This window comes from Mustela nivalis (assembly GCF_964662115.1).
Source record: "Mustela nivalis genome assembly, chromosome: 2".
Lineage (NCBI taxonomy): Eukaryota > Metazoa > Chordata > Mammalia > Carnivora > Mustelidae > Mustela > Mustela nivalis.
In genome coordinates, this window is record NC_139021.1 from 140,223,404 (window position 1) to 140,247,319 (window position 23,916).

General features: G+C 52.7%; 1 protein-coding gene and 1 long non-coding RNA gene across 8 annotated transcripts in view; one reads left to right on the plus strand and one right to left on the minus strand.

Moving 5' to 3' along the window:
- Window positions 1-23,916, plus strand: part of TSPAN14 (tetraspanin 14) — a 58,277-nt gene extending 34,361 nt beyond the window's left edge. For 5 of the 7 annotated variants that reach the window (XM_082720143.1, XM_082720145.1, XM_082720144.1 and 2 more), the window contains 8 exons: window positions 13-110; window positions 11,951-12,001; window positions 13,897-14,043; window positions 15,542-15,712; window positions 17,624-17,749; window positions 18,868-18,912; window positions 20,996-21,115; window positions 22,074-23,916. In XM_082720143.1, the coding sequence (XP_082576269.1) occupies window positions 13-110; window positions 11,951-12,001; window positions 13,897-14,043; window positions 15,542-15,712; window positions 17,624-17,749; window positions 18,868-18,912; window positions 20,996-21,115; window positions 22,074-22,145 (830 nt within the window). In that variant the 3' untranslated portion in view covers window positions 22,146-23,916. The remainder of the gene's footprint in view (window positions 1-12; window positions 111-11,950; window positions 12,002-13,896; window positions 14,044-15,541; window positions 15,713-17,623; window positions 17,750-18,867; window positions 18,913-20,995; window positions 21,116-22,073) is intronic. The other 2 variants (XM_082720146.1, XM_082720149.1) reach the window with 1 other exon arrangement.
- On the minus strand, window positions 5,654-8,505 carry LOC309859467. The gene is made up of 2 exons (XR_014308720.1): window positions 8,386-8,505; window positions 5,654-5,958 (listed from the first exon to the last, which is right to left on the minus strand). It is a non-coding gene; the product is annotated as an uncharacterized lncRNA (long non-coding RNA).

A 23,916-nucleotide genomic window follows, 5' to 3' on the forward strand; every position in this document is an offset into this window, starting at 1 on the left:
GTCTGCCCACAGGTCCCGCTTCTCGGAAGATGCACTATTATAGATACTCTAACGCCGAGGTCAGCTGCTGGTACAAGTACCTGCTCTTCAGCTACAACATCGTCTTCTGGGTAAGTCCCCGAGAGCAACCTTCGTCCCCTGCCTTGTCCTTTATTCAGTGGATCGCATTCTTCATGCACTGCCAATTGGCAAGACCTGCTGTGAGGCTCTGGGGGAGAAGGTGGGCAGGGCGAAGAGCCCCTGCCAAGGCAGAACCAGTGACAAGTTAATGCTATACAATAGGCTGCTAAGTACTGTGATGGAGATAGCTTGTGTGATCAGAAACCAGGCTAATGGACCCCTACCCCAGCCTTGAAGGCTCAGAAACACTTGGAGCTCTGGCCCACATGCAGGTCTGCTTTCCGCCTTCCCTGCCCTGGGGATGCTCCCAATGAGACCTTGGCAGCGGGGCACTTTGTGCCCCTTTGACTATGGGCCAGGCGCTCTTCTGCGCTCTGGGAGGTAAGAGTGCACAAGGGCAATAAAGCCCTTTCCTTACGGTGCTTGTGTTTAACCAGTAATGACATTAACCTCCTGAGCAACAGAGCAGGGAGGGAGAAGCTTCTTGGCTAGGGAGGTCAAGGGAGGGCACTCCAAGGAGATGACTTAAGGGCTGAGACCAGTGTACCCGTGAAGACACAGCCAGTAGGGGTCTGGGAAGAAAGCTGCAGGCTGGAAGAGCAGCATCTGCAAAGGCCCTGAGGCAGAAATGCACTTGGCATGTGCAGGGGACAAAGAGAAGACCATGTTGCTGGAGCTCAGTGAGTACAGGGGGAGGGGACACAAGTGAGGACAGAGACATGAAGGAACCAGGTCATGTAGGACCTTACAATGCTCAGTAAGTAGGTGGAATTATTTTCTACTTCTTTTAGTAATTCTTGGTCTTGGTAGGTTACGAGTTTTGGAATGATTCTGGAAAGTGAAGGGATGGGTGTTGGTACCATGTCCTGAGAATTTTGGGACAGAAGTGTTAGAATGGTCTCTTGGCCACATGAACATGTCCATCTCCCATGTCTGTGACCATCCTAGAGATGAAAGTCTTGGCCACATCAGAGAAGGTTGGGTGGGGGCAGCTAGATGAGATCATGGAGGGGGAGTGTGTTGACTGAGAAGAGGAGAGGTGTGACTATGGAGTCCTGGGTTGCTAGAGGTGAAGCAACCTCTTCCTTGAAGAGGAAAGTCTGCTCCAGAGTTGGCTGTGAATAAGCGGGCTAAGGGGAGGCCAGGAGACTCTGTATTGCAGAAGCCTTCCAGGTAGAGAGGAACAGTTAGCTATGCACAGGGAAGTAACGTAGGATGAGGACAGAAAATTGGCATTGGCTTTGAAGAAGTAGAGGTTGTTGGTGACCCTGGTCAGAGCCGCTATGTGTCCTGGTTGGGGGGATGGAAACCCACCTGGGGTTGGCTGGGGGGCCGGCGGGATGTGAGGCAGTGGAGACTGTGACTCAGGATGGTTCTTTCAAGGACTCTTGCCTTAAAGAAGATCAGAGAACTCGGGCACTGGCTGGAGATGGTCAGGGCATCAGGGGAGGTAGCACAGCATGTGTGTGTCACCAGTGGGCCCGGTCCAGGGAGAAGCAGACACTGAGTCTTTGCGGGTGGGTGAGGGGACGCGATCGTGCACCTACAGAAAGCGTTGCTGGTCAGCTTCAGGATTTGGGGGCGGCGTGCATAGAGAAGGAGGGACAGAGTGATCGGCCTTCATGCCACATTTTGCTTCTACTGCAGATGTTACAATGCCCTGTTTGGACCGGAACTCTTGCAAACAGGGCAGATCACTAAGACTTCTCAACTTTTACCTTTGATTTCATATAGCATCATCAACTCCTGATGATTTATCTCAAAGTTTTAGAGGGTTTCTGTTCTGGAGAAACAGGGTGGGTTTCAGTGGCTTGGCCAGTCACCCCACATATTTTTCTTTGCCTGGATAACCTGTCACCAGCAACTTCATCATTTCCCTTGAAATAAGGCAATATAGGACAGTCGATGTGGTTCCTGTGGGATTTTCCTAATGAGAGGCCTGTGACTGCCTCATTCGTGCTGTGTATGGCTAACTGGACCTGCCCTGCTCCCTCCCTGGCCCCACCTGGAGGCCCTGCCCACCAGCCCAGTGTATGGCAGAGGGCCCCCTGGCCTTGGCAGGCAGTCTGACACTTTGGACAGTTGGACACCCAGGTGACATGTTGTTCTCTCCCACCCCCAGGCTCCGCTTACTTGGTCTTGTGCCTGTCCTCTGAAGGTCATCCTGAATTTTGCAGCGAGAGCAAAACTTCTCACTGCTGTGGCTGAGGGCCCACTAATCTCCATTTTTTCACATTCTTTTCAGAACAGATTCTTTGCTCTTGGGAAGCTTCCCAACTTGCCCAGTAGTAACAACTCGGCAGCACCAGATTCGAATACTGGAGCTCCTGGATCCGGAATGGTAGCAAGTTTGCTTGAGTGAAGGGTGTTACCTTGTTACTGCATTCTGCAGGATTGACAAGTGTGTGGTCAAGAGTCTGTTTCTCAGTTGGTGTGCCCGGTGGCCAAGCAGGAAGGGACAAAAGGAGCAGTCAGGGAAATGAGGCACAAGAGAGCTGGGGGGGAGAATAACCCAGATGCCTCCCTTCTGGGTCCTTGGCACTGATTGCTCTCTTCTTCTGCACCAGAGCTCAAGTGTGTGGTGAGGCCTGAGAAGCGGGGTGCAGGGCCCTCTGGGAGACACAGGGTAGGTGCAGTGGGAGGCCCACACCCAGGTGCCGGGCTGGACTTGCACCCACACTGAGTGGTCCTGAGGAGGCTTCGTGTTTTGGTGAAATGCTGATGTCACAGGCCTGCCTCCTGCCTCCCAGAGTCGCTGGAAACATATACAGTCATGTGCCAAGCCTTACTTCATCTGAGAAGTTTTCTCTTTGAAATGGAAGAAATAACCAAAATCAAACGATCTAACAGCCCCCCCCCCATGTTCCCATCACCTTGCTTCAACATCGATCAACTCCTAGCTGATCCTGTTTAATTTATATTCCCTCCCCACACCCCATTCCACCCGTTATTTTGAAGTAAAGCATAGATAATCATTTTGCACAGAGAGTTTTTGTGTTTGTTTTGTTTTGACGAGGGGACAGTGAACAGAGGGATGGCATTGCAGCTTTGCGGGCAGACCTGGGCTTGGCAGCAGGTTCAGATACACGGACAGCAACCTGTCGTTTCTCTGACCCAGAGAACAAACAAGGCTGTGTTGAGCACTTTGCCCCATTCAGAATTATTTGCATACTGACATACTTCATAGCCAATACCTGCACACTCTACCAGGGTTTTTAAAGCTCTCTCCCTCGGTTCACAGCTGAGATTTTCCCAAGGGACTGTTAAATACTCTCTTGAGAGGACAAATGGGGACGCAGTCGGTGTCTATACGGGGTGAGCAGGGAGCTGGGCTTCATAGGGTTCATCGGGGAAACAGTACTTCTAGATGACGGAGTGTTGTGAGGGCATAAGCACTTTCTCCTTAAAAAAATGTATTTATCAAAAAAAAATGTATTTATCGATGTATGTATGTATGTACGTATGTAGGTTTCATGCCCAACATGGGGCTTTAACTCATGACTCTGAGATCAAGAGCTGTGTGCTCCACTAACTGAGCCAGCCAGGTGCCCCTTTGCCTTTTTTTTTTTTTAATCATAGTCATTCTTTGGTTTATTAGTGAGCTCTGTTTCAAGTGCAGAGTGTCATTTTGTCTTAAGAAAATGTAAATCAAGGGGTGCCTGGGTGGCTTAGTCAGTTGAGCATCTGCCTTTGGCTCAGCTCATGGTCCCAGGGTCTTGGGATCCAGCCCGGGGTCTGCTTTTCCCTCTCTGTCTGCCCCTCCTCCCTGCTTGTGCTCTCAAATAAATAATTAATTTAAAAAAGAAAATGCAGATCAAAATGGCAAGAAGATACCATTTTGCTCCCATCGGGATGGCTATTATTAAACACACAAGCAAACACACAACGCCCACCAAAATAACAGATGTTGACGAGGATGTAGAGAAATTGGAATCCCCGGGCACTGTTGGTGAGAATGTAAAATGGTGCAGCCACTCTGGAAAAGAGTATGGAGGTTCCTCAGAATGTCAAAAAATAGAATTACCATAGGATCCAGCAATTCCACTGTGGGCATAGACCCAGAAGAATGAAGAAGCAGGGTCTCAGAGAGTAGTCTGCTTACCTGTGTTCACAGCAGCATTATTCATAACAGCCAAGAGACAGAAACGGCTCAAGTGTCTACCCACAGATGAATAGAGAGACAGAACACGCTCTGTGCATGCAGCGGGATCTTTCTCCGCCTCAAAAAGGAAGGAAATTGTGACACACATGCTACAGCACGGGTGAACTCCAAGGATTTCATGGCAAGTGAAATAAGCCCATCACAGAAGGACAGATCCTGTGTGGCCCCACTTAGAGGCGGTCCCGAGAGTAGTCCGGTTCCCAGAGATGGACAGGAGAGGGGGGTTGCCAGGGGCAGGGGGAGGGGAGAAGGGGAAGTCAGTATTGAGGGGGTACAGAGTTCCGGTTTTGGTGGTACTGTTGCTCAACACTGTGGCCATGCGGAGTGCCACTGAGCCGGCCTCGAACAGATGGTTCAGACGGCTCGTTCCGTACCGTCTTTGCTTTCCCACGATTCAGATTAGAAAGCTGTCTCCTCTGACTGGCAGAGGACGGGCCGCTGGGAGACGGATACCCTAGAGGAAGGGCTGCGGGGGGTCCTGTTTTTTGTTCTCGCCCCACCTGGTGCCACCAAGAATTCGAGCCCTCCTGGTCTAGCCGAGTGAATCCCCTGGAGGGGACGATTCAGAGGATGTCTGCAACCGCAGGATCGCTTCCCACCACCAGCTTCGAGTTTGACCTGTGAAGGTTCAGATGAAGCCCTTGCCTGGATCTATTTCAGAGGCGGATGAACGGTGAAGAACTGAGGCCCCTTGTGGCACAGACAATGAGCCTGTGTTCTGTGGACAGGAGAGCCCCCTGCCCCTGGCCTTCTCGGAGACGTGGGCAGGTTTGAGCCGAGCCGCTGTTTTGCTGCTCAGGGAGTGCAGGAATTAGCTTTGGAGCCCAGGGGGCAGCCTGTAGGTGAAAGGGGAGCCACAGGCGTTTGTACTCTGTGGCCAGCGTGGCTTTGGGTCCCTTCCTTCAAAGCCACAAAGACCTCCCAGGAGCAGGGCGACAAGTCAGGAAACTTTTAAGAGTGAAAGAGCGGTTATTAAGAATTCTGCCCGAATGACAGGCCTGTCCCAGGCAGACCGGGATAGGTCTGAGAGGCAGAGCAAGTCTGACCGGGAAGGCGTGAAAGGTCAGCTCCCTCCCCCTGCCCCCAGCACCTTTGTGGATAGAGGATCTAATTTTCTTTGGCCTATACGGTGTACCTTCTTTGATAGGGGGCTCCCCACATCCCGTGTTGAGCTCAGGTCTCTGCATCACTCTGATCTAGAATGGCCCTTATCTGAGCTGAACTCTTTCCATGTAACACCACATCCCAAGGCTTGACCGCCCGATCTCAAACGCAGTTTCTCTGCTTCTGTCTCTGGGTAATGAGTACAAAGAGAAAGTCTAGGGCTTTAATAATGTGTGTAGTGAAATAAAAATAATATTTTCACTTCCATTGCTGAGAAATGATAACTGTTTCTCTTCAAGTTTTATTTAACAAACGTTTGTAGTTGCATGGAAATTCTAGAAGACTGCATAAGGCACCCCAGTTTTACCCCGTCCCGTCCACGTGCTCCATCCTGTCTGCAGTCGAGGACACTTTCCCATCTTTTTGAGAGCAACCTTGTGGTCATGAGTTCTGTGTTTTCATGTCAGCATCTGCTAGCGTAGAACGTTCTAGGTTGCCACATAGTCTTCTTCTTGTATTTTTGGAAATTCCCATATTGGACATTTCGGTTGTTTCCAATTTTTTTTACTATCCTAGATAAGGATGCAGAGATTAGTTTGGTATAGTACAGATTCTTCCCTTTGGGCAAGGGAGGGAAATTATTTGCTGGGATAGATTCCCAGGAGTGGGATTAAATGGGTCAGAGAGTGTGTATGTTGTTTTGACCTGGCTGACACATTTATACCGTCAAAATTACTTCTCTAGAAGGGTTGCCCCAATTCATAGGAAATAGATCGCCTTATCTCCTGGGTGTGTGTATGTGTATTTTTCCATAGTTGCACTTTCCAAGGCCAAGGGCAAAGATTGCTTAATCAGGGATTCCACTAGAACACCCTGGTGCTACTCCCTGCGGGGCTTCAGCTCCTGCTCTCACTTGGGCATGTGGGAAACCAGGATCATCAGCAGGGTTTTCCAATGGAAGCTGTTCACAGTGCACTGGTGGTCATTGCCAAGTGCACATGACTATTATACACTCCCAGGATTGGGGTCAAGTCTAGCCAACCAGTGATGTGTGTAACTGCATCCTTCCCTAGTAGATAGATGGCATGACCCAGTCTACTGATTTGTCTTGTGCGCAGGAGTACCCTCTGTTCCCATCTTGGTTCCCATCTTCCCATCTTCTTCTCTCTCTCTCTTTTTTTTTTTTTCACCCAGAAACACTTTTAAAAATACCACCTCTATTGAGGTGTAAATTTGATAGAATAATACTTACCCGCTTCCAGTGTGTAGTTCGGTGAGTTAACAGCTGTATACTCCCATGGAACCCCTGCACCCCAGTGAACATATAAAACCTTTCTATCACTCCCGAAACTGTCCTGGGCCCCTCTGTAGTCATTCCCTCCCACCCCATCCTCAGGAAAACCATCCATCCGCCTCCCATCGCTCTATGTTAGAATGGACTCTTGGATCTGACTTCTTTTAGTTTAGATGGTGCTTTTTCTGTTGTTCTTTTGTTCTGAATTTCATTGATATCTTTAAAGACTTTAAAAAGTATTTTTAAACTTTATTTTTGAAAAATTATAGTAAAGCATACAGAACGATTTAGAATTGTAGCCATTTTTCCATGCACAGTTCAGGGGTCTTAGGTCCATTCATATTCTCCTGCAGTTGTTACCACCATCTATCTTAAGTCTGTTTCATTGATTTCTGCTCCTATTATTTTTATTATTTTAAATTTTTTTAGAGAGAGAGAGAGTGCGCCTGTGCCATCAGGGGAGTGGGGCAGAGGAAGAGAGAGAATCTTAGGCACACTCCCCATTGAGTGCAGATCCTGACACAGGGCTTGATCTCACCACCCTGAGATCATGACTGGAGCCTCAGTCAAGAGTCAGAGGTTTAACCAACTGAGCCACCCAGGTGCCCCTGCTCCTATTTTTATTTCCTCACTTCTACTTTGGGATTACTTTGCCATTTTTCTAGCTGTTTAACATAGATTAGATCATTGATTTTAGATCTTCTTTCCTAGGATGGGTATTTGATACTCTTTTCTGCATCTCACACATTTTGATACATTTTCTTTCATTTGGTTAAAATATCTGGTGTATGTGTACTCTGCATGTAATGTGTCCTTTCTTCCCCCTCCTGGCTCACTTCCATAGTTTCTCTTTATTACTGGATTTCAGCAGTTTTCTTATGATACAGGCTGGTATGGTTTTCTTTGTTTATTCTGTTTGGGGATCATTGGGCCTTTGGGTTTGTGGGTTTATAGTTTTCATCAGATTTAAGACTACTTTGACTATTATTTCTTCAAATATACACCTCTCCCTTTTCTTCAAATATACATATTTCTTCAAATATACATCTCTCCCTTTTTCTTCTCCGATTGCTTGTTATTTCGTGGGTCACTGAGGCTCTGTTCAATTCCCCCATCCCTACCCTTCAGTTCAAATAGTTTCTTTTGCTTTGTCTTCAAGTTGACTGATCTTTTCTCCTATAGTGTCTAATTGCTGTTAAACCCATCTAGTGAATTCTATATTTCCACGGTTGTATTTTCTATTTGTAATAGTTCCATTTGACCTTCTGTTTTCTATTTCTTTCCTCATTATGTTTATATTTCCTTTTAAATTCCCAAGGGTGTGTACAATGATCTGTTTTCATGTCTTAGCTAATTCCACCTTCTCTGTCATGTTTGTGTCTTTTTCTAGTTACTGAATATTTTTCCTTGTTATAGATCACATTTATTTCCCTTCTTGCCAATCTAGTAAATTTTTGTATTTTTTCTGGTAAATTTTTTATTTTAAGTAGGCTCCACACCCAACATGGGGCTTGAACTCACAGCCCTGAGATCAAGAGTCCCACACTCTACCTACTGAACCAGCCGGGCACCCTGTCTAGTAATTTTTGATCAGATGCTAGATATAGTTTCTCATTTAAACATCCTCCTGTTTTGGTCAGCTCAGGCTGCCATACCAAAATACCATCAACTCATTGACTTAAACAACAAAAATGTAATTTCTCACTTTTCTGGAGGCTGAAAGTCTGAGATCAGGGTGCTAGCATGGTTGGGTTCTGGTGAGGCTCTCTTCCTGGCTTGCAGATGGCTGCCTTCTTGCCGAGTCCTACGTGGCAGAGAGAGGTCTGGTCTCTCTTCCTCTTAATAAGGATACTAATCATGGAGGTCCCACCCTTGTGATCACATCCAGCCCTAAATACCTCCCAGAGGCCCACCTCCAGGCACCGCCACATTGAGAGTTATAATATTCCATCGTGGGGATGGATCACTTGGGATTTTGTTCTTATGGTTTTAGGCTATTTATCATGACCTGTTCTGGCCCATAAAGATGACCAGGTTGGAGACTTGAATTATAGGGATACCCAGGGTTCATGGGACCAAGCTGAAGGAAATCATGTCTTTGGTCCCGAGGTCTACGTGGTTTTAGTGTGAAAGTTCAGCGCAGCATTCATCAGACTGTGGCTCACAAGCCTGGCTGGCTCTTGGCCAGGTTTTGCACGTACAGCTTTATTGGAACACAGCCCTGCCCATTCGTTAACATGTTATCTGTGGCTGCTTTTCTGCTATAAAAGCAGAGTCGAGTGCTTGAAACAGACATCAGCACAAAGCTGAAAATGTTTACTATCTGGCCCTCTATAGAAATGTCAATGCTGGCTTCGTATTTCAGTTTTGCCCCACTGTTCCTCACTGAACTGTGCCGGCAGTGGAGACTGTGGAGACTGGGGTGAAGGTGGGGCTGAGGCTCAGTTGGGGTTCCTTCTCTCCCTTGCCTGGAGGGCTGCTTCTAACTTCCCTCAGATGACTCTGCCCTTCTCCTTCCTTCCTCTCGAAGGCCTTGACACAGTCATTCCTGGGCGGGGCTTGGTGGGGGTCGGCTGTCTGTTATCTGGAAACTCAGAGACATCTGTGGAAACTGCCCCCAGAGCCCTCTGGGTAGTCTTACCCCTCCTCTCCGGGGCCCCTAGCATCTGTTTGCTGGCTGTGCTGGAAAGGGCACACACACTTCTTATTCTCAGAGCCACCCTTCCGGCAGGAGGAAAGCTGGCGTGTGATAGCTGTGTGACCCCATCTGAGGCACCACCCGGCCTGGGCTCCGCTCCCCACTAATGAGGAAGCTGGGCTCCAGTGTCCCTTCCGGCTCCAGACCTTCCAGACTCCTAGCGAGAAGTGGCTTAGTTTTTACTCTTTGAATGTGGGACTGTTTGAAAGTGGCCTTCCCTTGTCTCTGTAGGGCTCAGAGTGGCTACAGTCCTGAAGGGCGAGGTTTCCTGGCCCGGAGAGAAGTCTTGAGACTCACTCTCAGCCCCCTGGGCTCTCAGGGTCAGGTTGAATATAGAGTTGCTGTCTTAGGACAAAGGCTAGGGCTGGATTACTGGGGGGTGCGGCGCAGAGAGTCAGCAAATGCTGATGGCATCTGGAAGGCCCCTTGATGTCTCTGCTCTGCTCCCCCCTCTCCCTTGCAGGAGGGCAGGGCTCCCCTGGACCAGCTCCATGTCCTGGGGTAAGCATGTCACTTGTGATACACTTCCTCCAATTTCTGCAACCCTCCTATGACCTAGGAAAGGTCATCCCTGTTTTGCAGAGGAAATCATAGGCACAGAGGAGTTCCTGGGCTTGGCACAAAGTCCGGTCGCCAGGAAGATGCAAAGTAGAGACGGGAACCAGGTCCAGCCAACTTGGGCTGTGTGTTCAGCACTACTCTGGTCTTGAGTCTGGCTTACTCTTGGGTCTCCTTCTGGCCCTTTCTCTGGGACTCCCATAGGCAGCCCTTTGAATGTCAGCCTCTGGCAGCCAGGGGATTCGCAACAACTAGAGGCCAGGGGGCCGGAGCTGAGAGGGTCGCATTGCTGTTGGTGGTTTGCCTTGAGCTCCCTGCTGGAAAGCCTCTGAGGCCTGCAAGAATTGCCCAAGGCCTTTTACATACATCGAAATGCAGTCTTGCAAGAGGCGGTGGCCATTAAACTGTGAGGGATGACGGGCTGCTTTTAAGTTGCTTGGTGTTGGAACCCTCTGCCCATCCAGCAGGGCCCAGACAGGTGTCTGCACTTCTGCTGTCGCTTGAACCTGTTGGGTGCAGTGCCGCAGGCTTGCTCACGTGGTGAGTGGATTCCGTGGGGCTTCTAGCCTAGAGTGGCCCCAGAATAAGGGGCCTTTGCCTTGTGGGGAGGGGTCAGTAATGTTTACAGTGACGCCCAGGGAAGCCCTACTTCCTGGCCACCGAGTGGGACACAGAGTGACCCTCACCACCTGCGGATATGGGGTGTGGGCTTCAGAGTCACATAGCCCGTAAGCCCCTTCTGCGGAACTCCCATGCCACAGGTGCCCATCCTAGCCCCCCTCGGTGGGGACTCAGACTGCTACTTGTCTTCCTAGCCCCCGTGGGTGGTGGGATAAAGTGCTCTCAGGAGGGTCGGAGACACCCGGGTTAGGTTTGAACTCTGCCACTGGCTCCCTGTGTGCCTTTGGGCAGAAAACCAAGTCATTGTACCTCTGAGCTTTCCTGTTTGATAAAGGGGGTAATAGTACCACACACCTGTGATGGGGTTTGAGAGGGGCCCTTTGAGCACGAGAAGTGTTGAATGCTGGGCTTGGCACCCAGGAAAGAGTGGTACCACCTGCTATGGTGACCACAGTGGGCGGCAGAACTGACGGCCCAAGGCCGGCCTCCCTTTGGGCTTAGCGGCAGTCCGGCCCTATCCGTTGGGAGGGGATTTAATCAGGTCATAAAAGAGAGACAAAGGAGGTTACTCTCAGGCTGGAAAGCACCCAGCTGAACTGTCGTTCCCAGATGGTTGGCCGCCAGGGACAACAGCCCAGCCCCACAGACCATCTGCTCCAAAGAGATCCGGGGAAGGGGCCCCATGGGGAGCTGGGTGAAGCTGGCGCGTGTCTTGGACTGGCTCATTCACAGGGCTGTTGGGTGAGCTCCCAGACAGGCCACTTCCCCTGTCTGGTCCTCCCTCAGTCTTCTCATCTCTAGAATTGGTCCCCAAAGTTCCTGCCTTGGGCCAGTGTTCACTGAACCCATGATCTGACATGTGACCCCCTCCCCCACCCTGCCTGTGTTTCTGGTGCTAGTTCATGTTAGTTCTTCATTTAAAACAGAATGGGGGGGCTGTCATAGGGGGTTGGTTATGTCTTCCTTACACCGGATCCTGCACTGAAGAGATTTCAGGGGCTTTGGGAATGTGGAAGAAACAGGACAGGGCTGTCACGATATCTCTGACTCCAGTGTCGGGGGCAGACTCTGCTCAGAGATCTGGCTCTCTGCTCTTTGGAGCATGGGGGGCCGTTAGGGTAGGAGTTTGGCCAGATGTTAGGAAGGTAGCTGTAAGTTATCCCAAACGCCTGGCCATCCCTTTGCTCTGGGGTAGAGTTCGTGTCATGTGCAGGGGCTGAGGGCCTGCCTTGCCCCTGGTCCGCCTCCATGGACGTGAGCCAGGAATATCCCTGACTCGTCGTGTGGACGCTCCTCGATGGAGCGTGTTCATGGTCCTGGTTTTTTAACTCACTCTCTCCCTCTCTCCCTCCTTGCCCACTTCTCCCCTTCCCTCCACCCTTCCCCTGCTTAGCTGGCTGGAGTTGTCTTCCTTGGAGTCGGACTGTGGGCATGGAGCGAAAAGGTAGGTGTCACTGTTAGCTGGGCTGGAAGCATCAGGGAGCCCAGACCAGGTGTTTCAGCTTTCATTGCTCCTTCCTCCAGACTCCCCCGATAAGCATCTTGCCTGGGGCAATGGTTTGTAGGTTTGTAGCCATAATGGTTGTCGCAGAGGAGGCTCTGAGAAGTGTTTACTGAGCTGATCATGAGACCTCCTGGGGCCCTGGGACTGGCTCTGTTTCCCAGTGGTGGGGTCACTGCTAGGGGCCACGGGTGGGCTGGGCTGGGCTGGGCTGGGCTTTTGAGATCCATGAATGCGGAGAGCCCTCTCTGCTGTTCCCAGAAGCCTCAGACAACCTGGGGGCTTGTCTGTGGTGGAGTCTGGGGTGGGCCTGGGGCCACCTTCTGCTCCTGTCTGTGCCTCTGGGAGCCAGCAGGTCCCTGAACACAGTCGTGTTTGTTCCCAAAGTTCTGTCCTGAGACTGGGAGCAGGGCTGTGTTAAATCCCCCTGGGTACCCTGTGGGTCAGGGCAGGGGCTTCCACACCTGTGAGCCTCCTTGCCCAGCCTGTACAGGAGAGGGGGGGGGGGGGGGGGAGACCGGCCTCTTTCTGTGCGGCGGGACAAGGCGTGGTGGAAGCTCTGAGGAGGGGACTAGACTTAGGAGCTGCGGCCCTCTTCTGCTCTGCTGGTGGGTGCACGCCAGGGAGGTGTGAGAGCCTAGGAGGACCCTCTCTCCAGAGAGCGGAAGAGGGGAAAGAGGAGAAAGGTGGAGTAAGGTGCACTGAGCCTGGGGCAGGGGGGTGGGGAGGCAGGGAGACGGTGGGAACTAAAGCATCCTCTTGAGACCCAGGCCCTGAATCCTCTTATCCCTTCAGTGGAACCTGCCTTGGGTTCTGGGAGATAGAGGCAGGACCACTTAGATCTATGGGCCTTCTTGCCATGGTCTTCGGAGCTGAATAAGGCCCACCTTGGGGTTTGGGTATTTTCAGGGTACCCTGGAGTCCCCTAAAGGGTAGGAGCTGGAGTGCAATGTCTCTTCGTCCAGTGGACAAACCCCACAAGCCTGCGCAAACTGTGACTCATATCGCCACCATGTGGCCATCTCCCGAACAGCAGCAGCTCTGGCAGAGCCCTGAGCAGAGGCCTGGCTACCCTGGGGCCCTAGGGGTCCCTAGGGGCCTGGCTGGTGGCTCCTTTCTCCTTCCTCCTTTGAATCCTGTAGAACTTTTCTGTCAGTTTTGGTTCTTACTAGCCACATGTGACTATATGTATTTAAGTTAGTTAAAATGAAACATGAGCTCAGATGCTCATTAGGACATGGGGCCATTGGCTACCATTTGGCACAGCGCAGACAGAGAACACCTCCCATCATCACAGAAGGTTTTATGGACAGCACTGCTTCGTCTGCCCTTGGTGGGTGTTTCCAGAACAGTGTGCATACTAAAGCTGTTTTCAGCTCAGGGTCATGGGGTTCTCTACAAACTGAGTACAGAGTAAGCTGTCACATGGCCCGAGGCCAGGGCGAGCCTCTGGCCCTAAGGTGCCTGACCGGAGACCACAGGGTTCCCCAGGGCCCCTGCACTCTAGGCCTGGCACAGGCACCCTGCAGTCTCCAAAAAAAGCATGGGGTCAGCCTGGGAGGGACTCAGAGCCAAGGTGAAGCCCAGGATTGCTGCGTGCAAGGGCCCTGGGAGCTGAGTCTGGCAAGGATCTGTGGGCAGAGGGCGCCCTAAGAGGGCAAGTGGGCAGGGGCCACGCTCTGTGCTCTGGCCTGGCTGTTAAGGACAGGACTGAGCCTCAGGATACAGGTCCCTGTCCTTACTTTAGCTCTGGACATAACCTAGGTCCCCCCTTGCCCCCCAAGACACCCTTGACTCCCTTGACTCTCTAAAGCTGATGCTTTCTCTGCCTCTTTCAGGGGGTGCTGTCTGACCTCACCAAAGTGACCCGGCTGCATGGCATCGACCCTGTGGTGCTGGTCCTGATGGTGGGCGTGGTGATGTTCACGCTGGGGTTCGCGGGCTGCGTGGGCGCCCTGCGGGAGAACATCTGTTTGCTCAAGTTTGTGAGTAGCTGCAGATGCGGGGGCGGGTGGGGGTGTGGACTCTGCTGGGCAGGCTGACCCCTTATCTGGCCGAAGAGGGTTGTAGCTCTTACAGGGCCCCCTGGGCCCCAGCTGTGTGGGGAGGAGGCTGCCCACCGACTGGGAAGGTTTCAGGAAACAGTCAGCTAAGCCGGCTGCTCACCCCTGGAGAAGTCGGGCCGCTCTGGTGTTCAGGTTTTGGAGGGAAGCGATGGCTAAGCAGCTGGCTCCTGTCCCCCTCCCTTGCCTCTTCCCTGCGAAGTTCTGAAGGAATTGTTTGTTCGCTACTCGCCTTTGCCCTTCTTGGCTAAGATCAAAAGACGTTGCCAGTAAAGTTAGGAAACCGTTCTCCTCCTCCAGGGGGTGTGTGTTGGGATGTGCAACACAGAATCCTTAATTTCCTGGCAGAACTGCCAGTTACTTAGGGTTTAGTTTTATATTTAGATAAAAATTCATGCTGAAATGCGTTCAGTTAAAATTAAATAGCACCTGGTGGGGAAAACACATAATCGTGTTTTGCAATATATTATTTGTTGAATTTATTAGATCAAGCCTTCTCTTCCTTGGGCTTAATTTAAAAAGCAAAACATGTGGTTTTTTTTTTTCTTCTTCTTCTCATTTTTTTTCCTTTTAAAAATATATTTAGTGTATCTTCCTTCTGTGTGAATGGAGGTTAGGTTTTGAAGGGCCTGGTGTGTATGTGTGTGTCTCTGTGTGCGCACCCGCGCAGGTGTTTCCCCTTGTCTTACCCTGAGACCCTCGCCTACCGTGGCCTCCCAGCTTAGAGCACAGGGTGACCAGTGGTGGTAATGGGCAGGGGAACTCACGCACTGCTGGCTGGAAGTCTGCTGGATGGGAGGGGTGCGGCTGCGGGGGGCCCTTGCAGAGGGCCACTGCTGTGGTGGCCAATGGCACTGTGCTTCTGGAGAGGTCTTGCCACGTACAGGGGCACTCAGATGTCCCGCATGAGCTGCATGACCTCAAGCAAGCCATGTGCCGGAGTGAGCCTCTGTTTCCTTGTACCTACAGTGGGGGCGGCAGTAGATTTCTAGCAACTTGGACAGTTGTGTGTGCGAGGAGAGTGGTCAGGTGTTGTGTCTGGGGCACAGGCTCTGCCCTAGAGGAGCTGGTGGCCTGGTGGGGTAGGTTAGCCCCATCCTTCCTGGGATGGGGCTTCCTTGTTGAGGAGGAAGGCTGCCTCACAGGAAGTGGGGGACATAGTGGCTTGGAGCTTTCTGGTCCTTTCACTCGTCTCTTCCAAGTGGTGCTGTGATGGGAGTGGGGGTGCACCACTCCATTTACAGAGGGGGTGGGGCTGCCAGCCAGTCACATGGGATTCCCAGGGGCTCCGGCACTCGTGTCGCAGGGGTGGAGCTCACCCTCTTTGCAGTAGGCATCGATCCCTGGTCAGACAAGGCTTTGTGCCTGGCTGGAGGCCGGAGGTGTGATGACTCTCACCTCTGTTCTTGTCGCCACGCAGTTCTGCGGTACCATCGTGCTCATCTTCTTCCTGGAGCTGGCCGTGGCCGTGCTGGCCTTCCTCTTCCAGGACTGGGTGAGGGACCGGTTCCGGGAGTTCTTCGAGAGCAACATCAGATCCTACCGGGACGACATTGACCTGCAGAACCTCATTGACTCCCTTCAGAAAGCGGTAAGGACTGCATCCGTGCTGCCCTCCTGGCTAGAGCGTGGGCTTCCCTGGCCTTGCACGCTGCCCAGGCCTCTGCTAATGGAGAACCCGGGGTGTCCCTCCTCCGCATGGCAGGTGGCGGGGAGGCTGTGGGGGGGCTGCTCTGGCTTCTGGTCACTTTGACTCTGCCCGTTGACTGTTGCCTGGCCCTGTAGGTGTGTTCGCAGTGTGTCCTCCCCCATTTGCGTGGGGCAGGCCGTCTTGCTGCCCCCGCGGGCACCCTCCTCCAGGGGCCCAGATTTCTCAGGTCCTGGCCACACAGGCGGCCGCAGGTCCCCAGGCACTCTGGGTACCCAGGGGCAGAGCGTCCCCTCCCCGGTGCATGACTCACCGTCTGAGGCTATTCCTGTCCCCTTCCTCCCTGGGACCTTTTCCCCTTCCTGTTCAAGAGGGCAGAGCTGCCTGGAGGAAGCTTCCCCAGATGGGGAGGAATGTGACCTCCTTGGAATATGTCCCCAGGGGGCTGTCTAAGCCATCCCAGGCCTTGGCCTTGACTCCATCTGGCCTCCGCCTTCTCTGTGTGCAGCTGCACCTGGAGGCTTGGACCACTGCCGTCCCTGCCCTGGGGGGGCCCGTTCCCCGCCACCAGCTGGGGCAAGGCCGTCGTGTGGGCCGTCTGTGCGCTGCCGGAAAACCTCGCTTCCCCAGGGACTTCACGTGGAACACTTGGATTCTGAGGAGAAAACAGCAAGCACGCATTAAAAATAACTGGTTCACTCTCATGTTGACTCAAACTTGCTTACCCTTACGTTGTGTATCCCGGGACCCAGCAAAACCCACTTTATGTGACCAGAGACACTTCCTGTGTCATAATAGTGACCAGCATTTGTCTTCGAAAATCCCACCTCAGCCATTTCCTCCTGCCTTCACTGAGCCTTCCCGCCGTTCCCCGCTGTCCCAGAGCCGTGGCGTGCCCGGGTGTTCCTGCCCCCCGCTAGCCTCGAGGACAGGGCACTCTTCTCCAGTGCTGTCCTTTCCTCTTGAAAATACACTCTCCAGAGGCATTCAGTAAATTGTGGAGATTCCTCACGCTGAAATATTTGGGAGTCATGAGAGAACTGGAACCGCAGCAGGGTAAGGGGTGGGGGGGCATGGGATTTTAATCTTAGAAATAAAAGAAGACAGCCAGGAGCCCTGGTGGTTGATCTGTTATGATCATGGTCTAGGAGGCCCTTGACATCCCTGTGCCATTTTCAGTGTTTGGTTTTACAAGTTTGTAGACGAGCGGTGATTCTGTTTGCAACTACACCAGACAGTGGGGGGTGCAGAGACCCCAGGTTAGGGGGACTGAGCTATGATTGTGTTAACTGTTCACCCTGCTCATGATTCTGGCCTTGGGAGTAGACGTCTAGCAGCTGTTTTTTGTAAAGAGGCACCTAAGGGAAGTAAGGCCAGCTTAGATGTTTCTCTGGGAGGAAGCCCCACTCACTGCCCACAAGGAGGGGTTCTCTTGGAGGATACGAGAGAACTGCATCAGAGATACTGAGGGTCTCCGCGGAGAGTGAGGAATCCACTTTGGGCTGAGGCGAGGGGAAGAAGGAGAAGCCCCAGGGGAAGGAGGGTCTGGACCTGAATGGTGTGTCCCTGGGGAGGCCAGGGGACACTGCAGAGGCAGTCCTGCATGCTGTACCCCGGTGCGGGGGTGGGATCTTAGATGAGGTTTCCTGGTTTCCCTCTTAAAGGCTGCCTAGGTTACCATGCTTAGCATCTGTGCATGTGGGAGGTCAGTGGGGGGGTGGGGTGGGTGCTGGATTTCTCTGTGTGTACATGGAGCAGCGCTTCCCCTCGTGTCCCCAATGCCCTGTGGTGGGGTGGTCACAGCCCTGGCTCAGAGCCAGAGCCCCTGACAGTTCTCGGCTTTTGTGACCCCAGAACCAGTGCTGCGGGGCATATGGGCCAGAAGACTGGGACCTCAACATCTACTTCAACTGCAGTGGTGCCAGCTATAGCCGCGAGAAGTGTGGGGTGCCCTTCTCCTGTTGCGTGCCAGACCCCGCGGTGAGTCAGCCTGCCCGGGGGGCGTGCAGCTGTTCTGGGTTCTGGGCTGCTTCTGTGCTCCCTCTGCACACCACGCCAGGGTCTGCAGCTCCCAAGTCCTCTGTGTGTAAATCCCAGGCACAATTTTGCATGACCTGCCCTTGCTCTAGTGTTCTGGGTGAGGCAGGAGAAAACCAGTCGTGTCCTTCCCTCGAGGGGCTCTCACTTAGGGTGCCTGGACGAAATGCTAGAAATGTGGTGAGCCATGGGCCGCCCTCTTCACCACCCTCTGGAGAGAATGCCCCGTGCACAGAACTGGGGTGGGGTGGGGGGGTTACTCATCATCTGGGAGTAGTGGAGGCATCTTGCTTTTCTTCTTCACCTGTTCTCATTCCCAGCCCATAGCCTGAATCTGTGGGTTCCAGAACCAGGGCCCTTGGGGTGATGTGTGAAGGAGCACTGAACATTTGCTAGAACTGAGCCTTTTACAGCTCCTGTGTGCTCGCAGGTGTCCAGTACTTGGCCCCAGGGCTCAGAGCCGGCAGGGCAGAGCCACTGTCACACGACCCACTTCCCAGACCAGGAAGCTCTGGTTTGCTGCGGCCACACAGCCAGCGCCTGATATCCCCACCGTGACCATGAAATACTGAGCGAGTGGAACTTTCCCCGCTCAGGCACTGCCAAACTGTGACCCATGGGCCAGATCCAGCCTCCTCTCTGTTTTTGTATGATCTGCGAGCCGAGAGTAGTTTCAGCCCTTTGTAAATGGCTGACAATAAGTGAAAGGAAGAATAATATTTCGTGATGGGTGAAAATCATTTGAAATTTAAATTTCAGTGTCCGTAAATGAAGTTTTACTGAAATGCGGCCATGCACATTCATTTATGTATTGTCCGTGTCTTTCATGCTCCGAGAGCAGAGTTGAATAGTTGCTACATAAACGGGTCTCCTTCACACATACGGTTGGTCAACCTTTGTCCTAGTGTGAAAGGTCAGTTGGCATTGCGATTAAAGGGTGTGAGCTATAATGAAATTTGTACAGGTGTTTGCTGATGTTTGGTTGGGACTTTTCTAGAACCTTCTACCACTGGCTTCCCAAGAGAACAAAAATGACCATTTTTTTTCTGCTTTTCTTACAGCAAAAAGTTGTGAACACACAGTGTGGATATGACGTCAGGACCCAGGTGAGTGCCCGAGGCGTGCAACTTTAAGTTTGTCAGGTTTATTCCCTGTGGTCCAACTTCCCGATTTAGCACAAGTGCAAATTGGAGTGGGTGAGACTTGGGGAGGGGCCGTCTAAGCTGGGAGCGAGCTGGGTAGAAGCCGCTGGCAGCAGGACTCCGGGGAATAGCGATGGGGGTGATTCCCAGCCTGGGAACTGCGGTCACAAAGTCTGGCAGGTGCTGCATTAGTGGAAAGAGGTCAGATGAAAGTTTTGGGAACAAAGGCTTTATTTTTAGTGGCTCCTTGGAGTTCCGTGGGTGTCTGTTCAGTAGGAGCTCAGGGTGTAGCTGCAGGAGCACAGGGCATGGTTTAGAGGCCATATGGAGGCAGCGTGGCAGTGAGGAGGGAGATGGGTCTTGGGGCGGGAGGAAGGCTCAGTTCTCCAGGGGTTACTTCAGGCCACAGGGGGTGTGAGGGTGGAGAGAAGTGAGTGTCCCCCTCCCCCCAGGCACTGCTCGGTGGCCTTTGGTGGTATGAGTGAGTGACTGCTGTTCTGAAGGAGGGAACTTGGGGGAATCTACGGGCACCTTTTCTGTTGGCCATGGACGCCAGGGATGTGTGCCTCCGGTTTGGGAGGCCCAAAGCCCTTCTGCAGGGACCTCCACCCATTACCCAGGGACGGGCCTGTACCAGCATCGTCCTTTCATTGCTGCTTGTGTTAGATTCTAGGGCTGTCATAACCAAGTACCACAGACTGTGGCTGAAACGCGGAAACTTCTCTCCTCAGACCTCGAGGTTAGAAGCCCGACATCAGGGTGCTGGCAGGGCTGGTGTGAGGCCTCCCCTGGGCTTGTAGGTGGCTGCCTTCTCCTGTATGTGTCCCCACATGGTCCTCCCTCTGTCTTTTGGTGTCCTGATCATTTTTTATATTGGATTGGGGCCTATCTGATGACCTTATTTTAATTTGTTTACCTTTTTGTCCATATAGTATTTCTCTTTCTCTGACTGACTGACTTTGCTTAGCATAATACTCTGTAGCTGCAGCCACGCTGTTGCAGATGGCAAGACCTTACTCTTTTTATGGCTCAGTACTAATCTGTTATAGATATGTAACACATCTTTTTTTCCCTCATATCTAGAGTTTGGGTTTGGTTTAGGGCCAGCATAATGGGGGTTAGGGCTGGGGACAGTGTGAGGATATGTGCCTAGTATCCTGCAGTTCAGAGACCTGTCTGGAGGGATAACTTTAGAATTAGGGTTAGCGTTAGGGGTAGGGGTTAGGGGCTAGGGTATGTGGCTGGCGTCCTGCTGTTCAGAGACCTCTCCGGATGATTCAGGTTAGGATTAGGGTTAGGGTTATGGGTTATAGTCCCACTTCAAACACCTTGTCTCCAAGTGCAGTCACATTCTGAGTTTTAGGGGGACACAGTGCAGCCCCTCACCCCACTAAAATGGATTACTGTTCCACCAGTATTGCCGTGAGCGAGGCTGTATATGGTGCGTAGGGGTGAGGATGGGCTCTATGTGCTGGCGGTTCTCCGGTGTGCGTCCTGAGCCTCCACTAGGGGTCAGGGTTGGAAGGTGCCTGTTGGCTTAGGACTGAGACTCTGGCTCCTGGAGCCAAGCTTCCCTCGCTGTGCGGGGAGGGGCGGGGACGGGACACACACTCTGGGAAGCCACTGTCCCTTCTTTTCCCAGCCAACTTCTCTGACTCAGAAGATGCTTCTAGTTTCTCTCTTTAAAGCCCCATCTTCCTCCTTGGAGCCTTGAGGGCCCTCTGTGTCCTTCAGATGTGGGCTCTGGAGGTGTACCGAATTTAGTCCCTCTTTCAGTCTGGGGAGGCCTCACCAGGAGTGGGTAAAGACCACCGCCAGGAGCCTTCCTCTGGGCAGAGGAGAAGATGCAGACTGCCCAGGGAGAAGGCAGAGACTGCGGCAAGTGGAGGCAGTTCCCCTGGAGGGTTCTGTCCGTCCTGGGCACCCGACTTCCGGCCCCCTGGCCTCTGCTGAGCTCCACCCTGCCCGCCAGGGGAGCCCTCTGGGGAGCCGGGGTGGGGATGCCCTGCATGTCTTGGGCTCAGGTCGCTGTACTGTTTCCCTTTAGCTGAAGAGCAAGTGGGACGAGTCCATCTTCACAAAAGGCTGCATCCAGGCGCTGGAGGGCTGGCTTCCGCGCAATATTTACATCGTGGCCGGCGTCTTCATCACCATCTCCCTGCTGCAGGTTTGCTCCCCCTGCCCTTTGTGGCTTCCTTTGTCCTTGCGGGTCGTACCTGTTCATCAGAACCAGATGTCACACACTCTGGGCAGCTAGCAGCTAGCAGCTGCCCAGGGGAGGGGGAGGGGAGGCAAGAACGCTGCCAGTCAGAGAGACTGGTTCTCCGGGGTGCCCAGGGCTTGGGAGGAGAAACTGGCAGCCCCCAAGCAGCCTCTCGGACGGCCATCACCGCCTTGCGGAAGGTGCATCGTTCGGCTCTGACGCTGCCATCAAGAGGGTGCCTGATGCGGCCCAGGGGCTGCGGACCATCCACACTCCCCTTCCTCCTTCACCCTGCCAGTGTGTGTTGAGTGATCGCAAGGGAAGCTTAGACACAGAAGCATCTAGAAAAGGAAAGAACAAATTTACTTGCCAAATGAGCAAAACATTCAGACTTGAGAAGAACTGGCTCATAAGATATAAACCACAACAGGAATTTAAAGGGGAAATAAGCAAAATTCCAAGATTTCCGAGTTCACATTGGTCTGTTCCTGGTAAAAAAAATAACAGTGTTGATGCTGGTCACCACGGTGGGATGGCAGCGCAGCTAAAACCAGGGAGAACCTTGTTTTTATCATGGAATCCTGGTTTACAGGAAACATCAAGATTTATTATTTTACGTCAGAACCAGTCAGGTGACTGTTATTTTTGGGTTAACGGTGGGTACAAAGTGTGTCCCAGCGCAGGATATGTGACGTGCATGGCCCTGTTGGAGGCAGGCCTTCTCCGCTGCCGGCCGTTTGCCCCAAACTTTTAGGCCCCAGGGATAGAGCAAAACAGACCCCAGGCCTCCCTGTTTACTGGCGGGCACATCCTCTGTGCTGCATCCTCGCTGTCTGCAGAGCGGGCCCTGTGCACCTTGCCCTGTGCTCGCCCTCTCCTGTCGGGCCCCAGCACTGATAGCCTCCCCTGGCTTTGGTTTCAGATTTTTGGCATCTTCCTGGCGAAGACCTTGATCTCGGACATTGAGGCGGTGAAGGCAGGCCATCACTTCTGAGGAGCAGAGGTGAGCAAGCAGAGCTGAGCCACGCCGTGGAGGCCAGAGCCCTTCGCTGCTGTCAACCCGACATCCAGAGGGAGAGAAGTGGACACACCCAGCCAGAGCCAGCACCCCGTCTTCGGCATCAGCGTGACGCGACCTCCCTGTTTCTGTTTGCTGGTGCTGAAGACCAAGGAGCTCCTCTGACCTGCACGGAATTTTGTCAGAGACCCGCCCTCTCGGAGTTTACCCAGAGACGGAGACCATGTCTTTAAGCGGGGTAGGGACTCTGAGGGACAGAAGGTTCCCATGGCTGTGAAAAGGGCCTGACTCAGTTTTCCTGGAGACTAAGTGTGTCTGCAGGGCACCCTGGCCTCCCCACTCGTGTTGTCAGTGCCAGCCTGGAGGGCGGCCACATCTGCTATGAGTGGGACCTGGGTGGGAGCCCAGCAGACACGACGAGGCTTCAACCAGCCGCAGAAGGGTGCCACCTGGAACTGGGGAGGGGAAGGGGAACAAAGGGACCGTACCAGCGGAGCCTGTGTGTCTGTACAAGCTGGGGGGTGTTTGCGGGTTCCTCTGCCATGTCCAAGGAAGCCTGAGCCATGTGTGGACAGGTGCCACGGAGTGCCTCCTTGACCGCCCCTTCCAGGACAAGACCTGCCTCCAGTTTCCACAGTATCAGGTCCTGATGACACGGGGGGAGCGGGCCACGGGCAGGGTGTTCCTCTGAGAGTCGGCTCTCCCTTTCTGAAAGTGTGTACATAGTTTATTTATAGGGATAAGAATGTTCTCACACCATTTCTTCATTTCCTCTGGCATTCCCTCCAAGCAGCCTTACACGATGTCTGGGACTGAAGCCATCCCTCTCAGTTCCCTCGTGTGTCTCAAGAACCAACCCCCTCAACTTCTCCTTTTCATCCCTCACAGTCCAGGTGCACACACGTGCTCTCCCTTCCTCTGTGCACCCCAGCTCACACGCACCCACTCCCTTCCCCAGCTAGGCCTCGCCGTCTTCTGGTCTTGGTGCTACTGAATCCATCACCTGGAACTTGAATCCTGACCCCACCTGCCACTCTCCCTACCCCCCCCCCCCCCCCACTGCAAGGCCAGGGAGCCCCAGCCAGAGACGTCCAGCCTGGAACCTGTGACCAGGGCTTCTATCGAGGCTACATGCTAAGGGCCGCTGGCCGGCCTGGTGTTTGCCTCTCCCTGGAGAGCGTAACTGTGGCCGGGCCCCTGTGTCGAGCCTGAGACCCCAGCCTGCAGCTGGGTAGAAGGTCAGGATGGTTCTTCTTTGGCTAACTTTTGTGGTGACTCCCCCCTCCACTGTCCCCAGTCAGGGATCTGTGGTGATCATGTCCCCCCTCCCTGGCAGGGCTATCTTGGGGCTTGCTCTTGGAAATGAAATCTGTCTTATGTACCGAAGGTTTCCCCGCCGGGGGTGGCTGGTGTGTCTGTGCGTCTTTGGCTGGGCTCCTCTCTAACGCTTCTCTGGATCCCGTACCAGTTCTGTCCTCCTTGTTCAGGGACTTGAGTGCTACCTTCACTGACTTGCCGAAGTGTACATGCTAGTGTGGTGTATACTGGTGGGTGTTTGTGGATGATGTTACGATTTTTGTTTCTGGGTTTGTTTTTTGTTTTGTTTTGTTTTTTTTTTTTGGTTTTTTGTTTTATTTCTTTATAATTTTCTTTGTAGACTAGAGGAAGAAGAATGCTTGTGTTTTCAGGAAGTGTGATGCTTTTCTTTGACTGCCAAACTCTTTTATGGAATATATCTTTATATTAA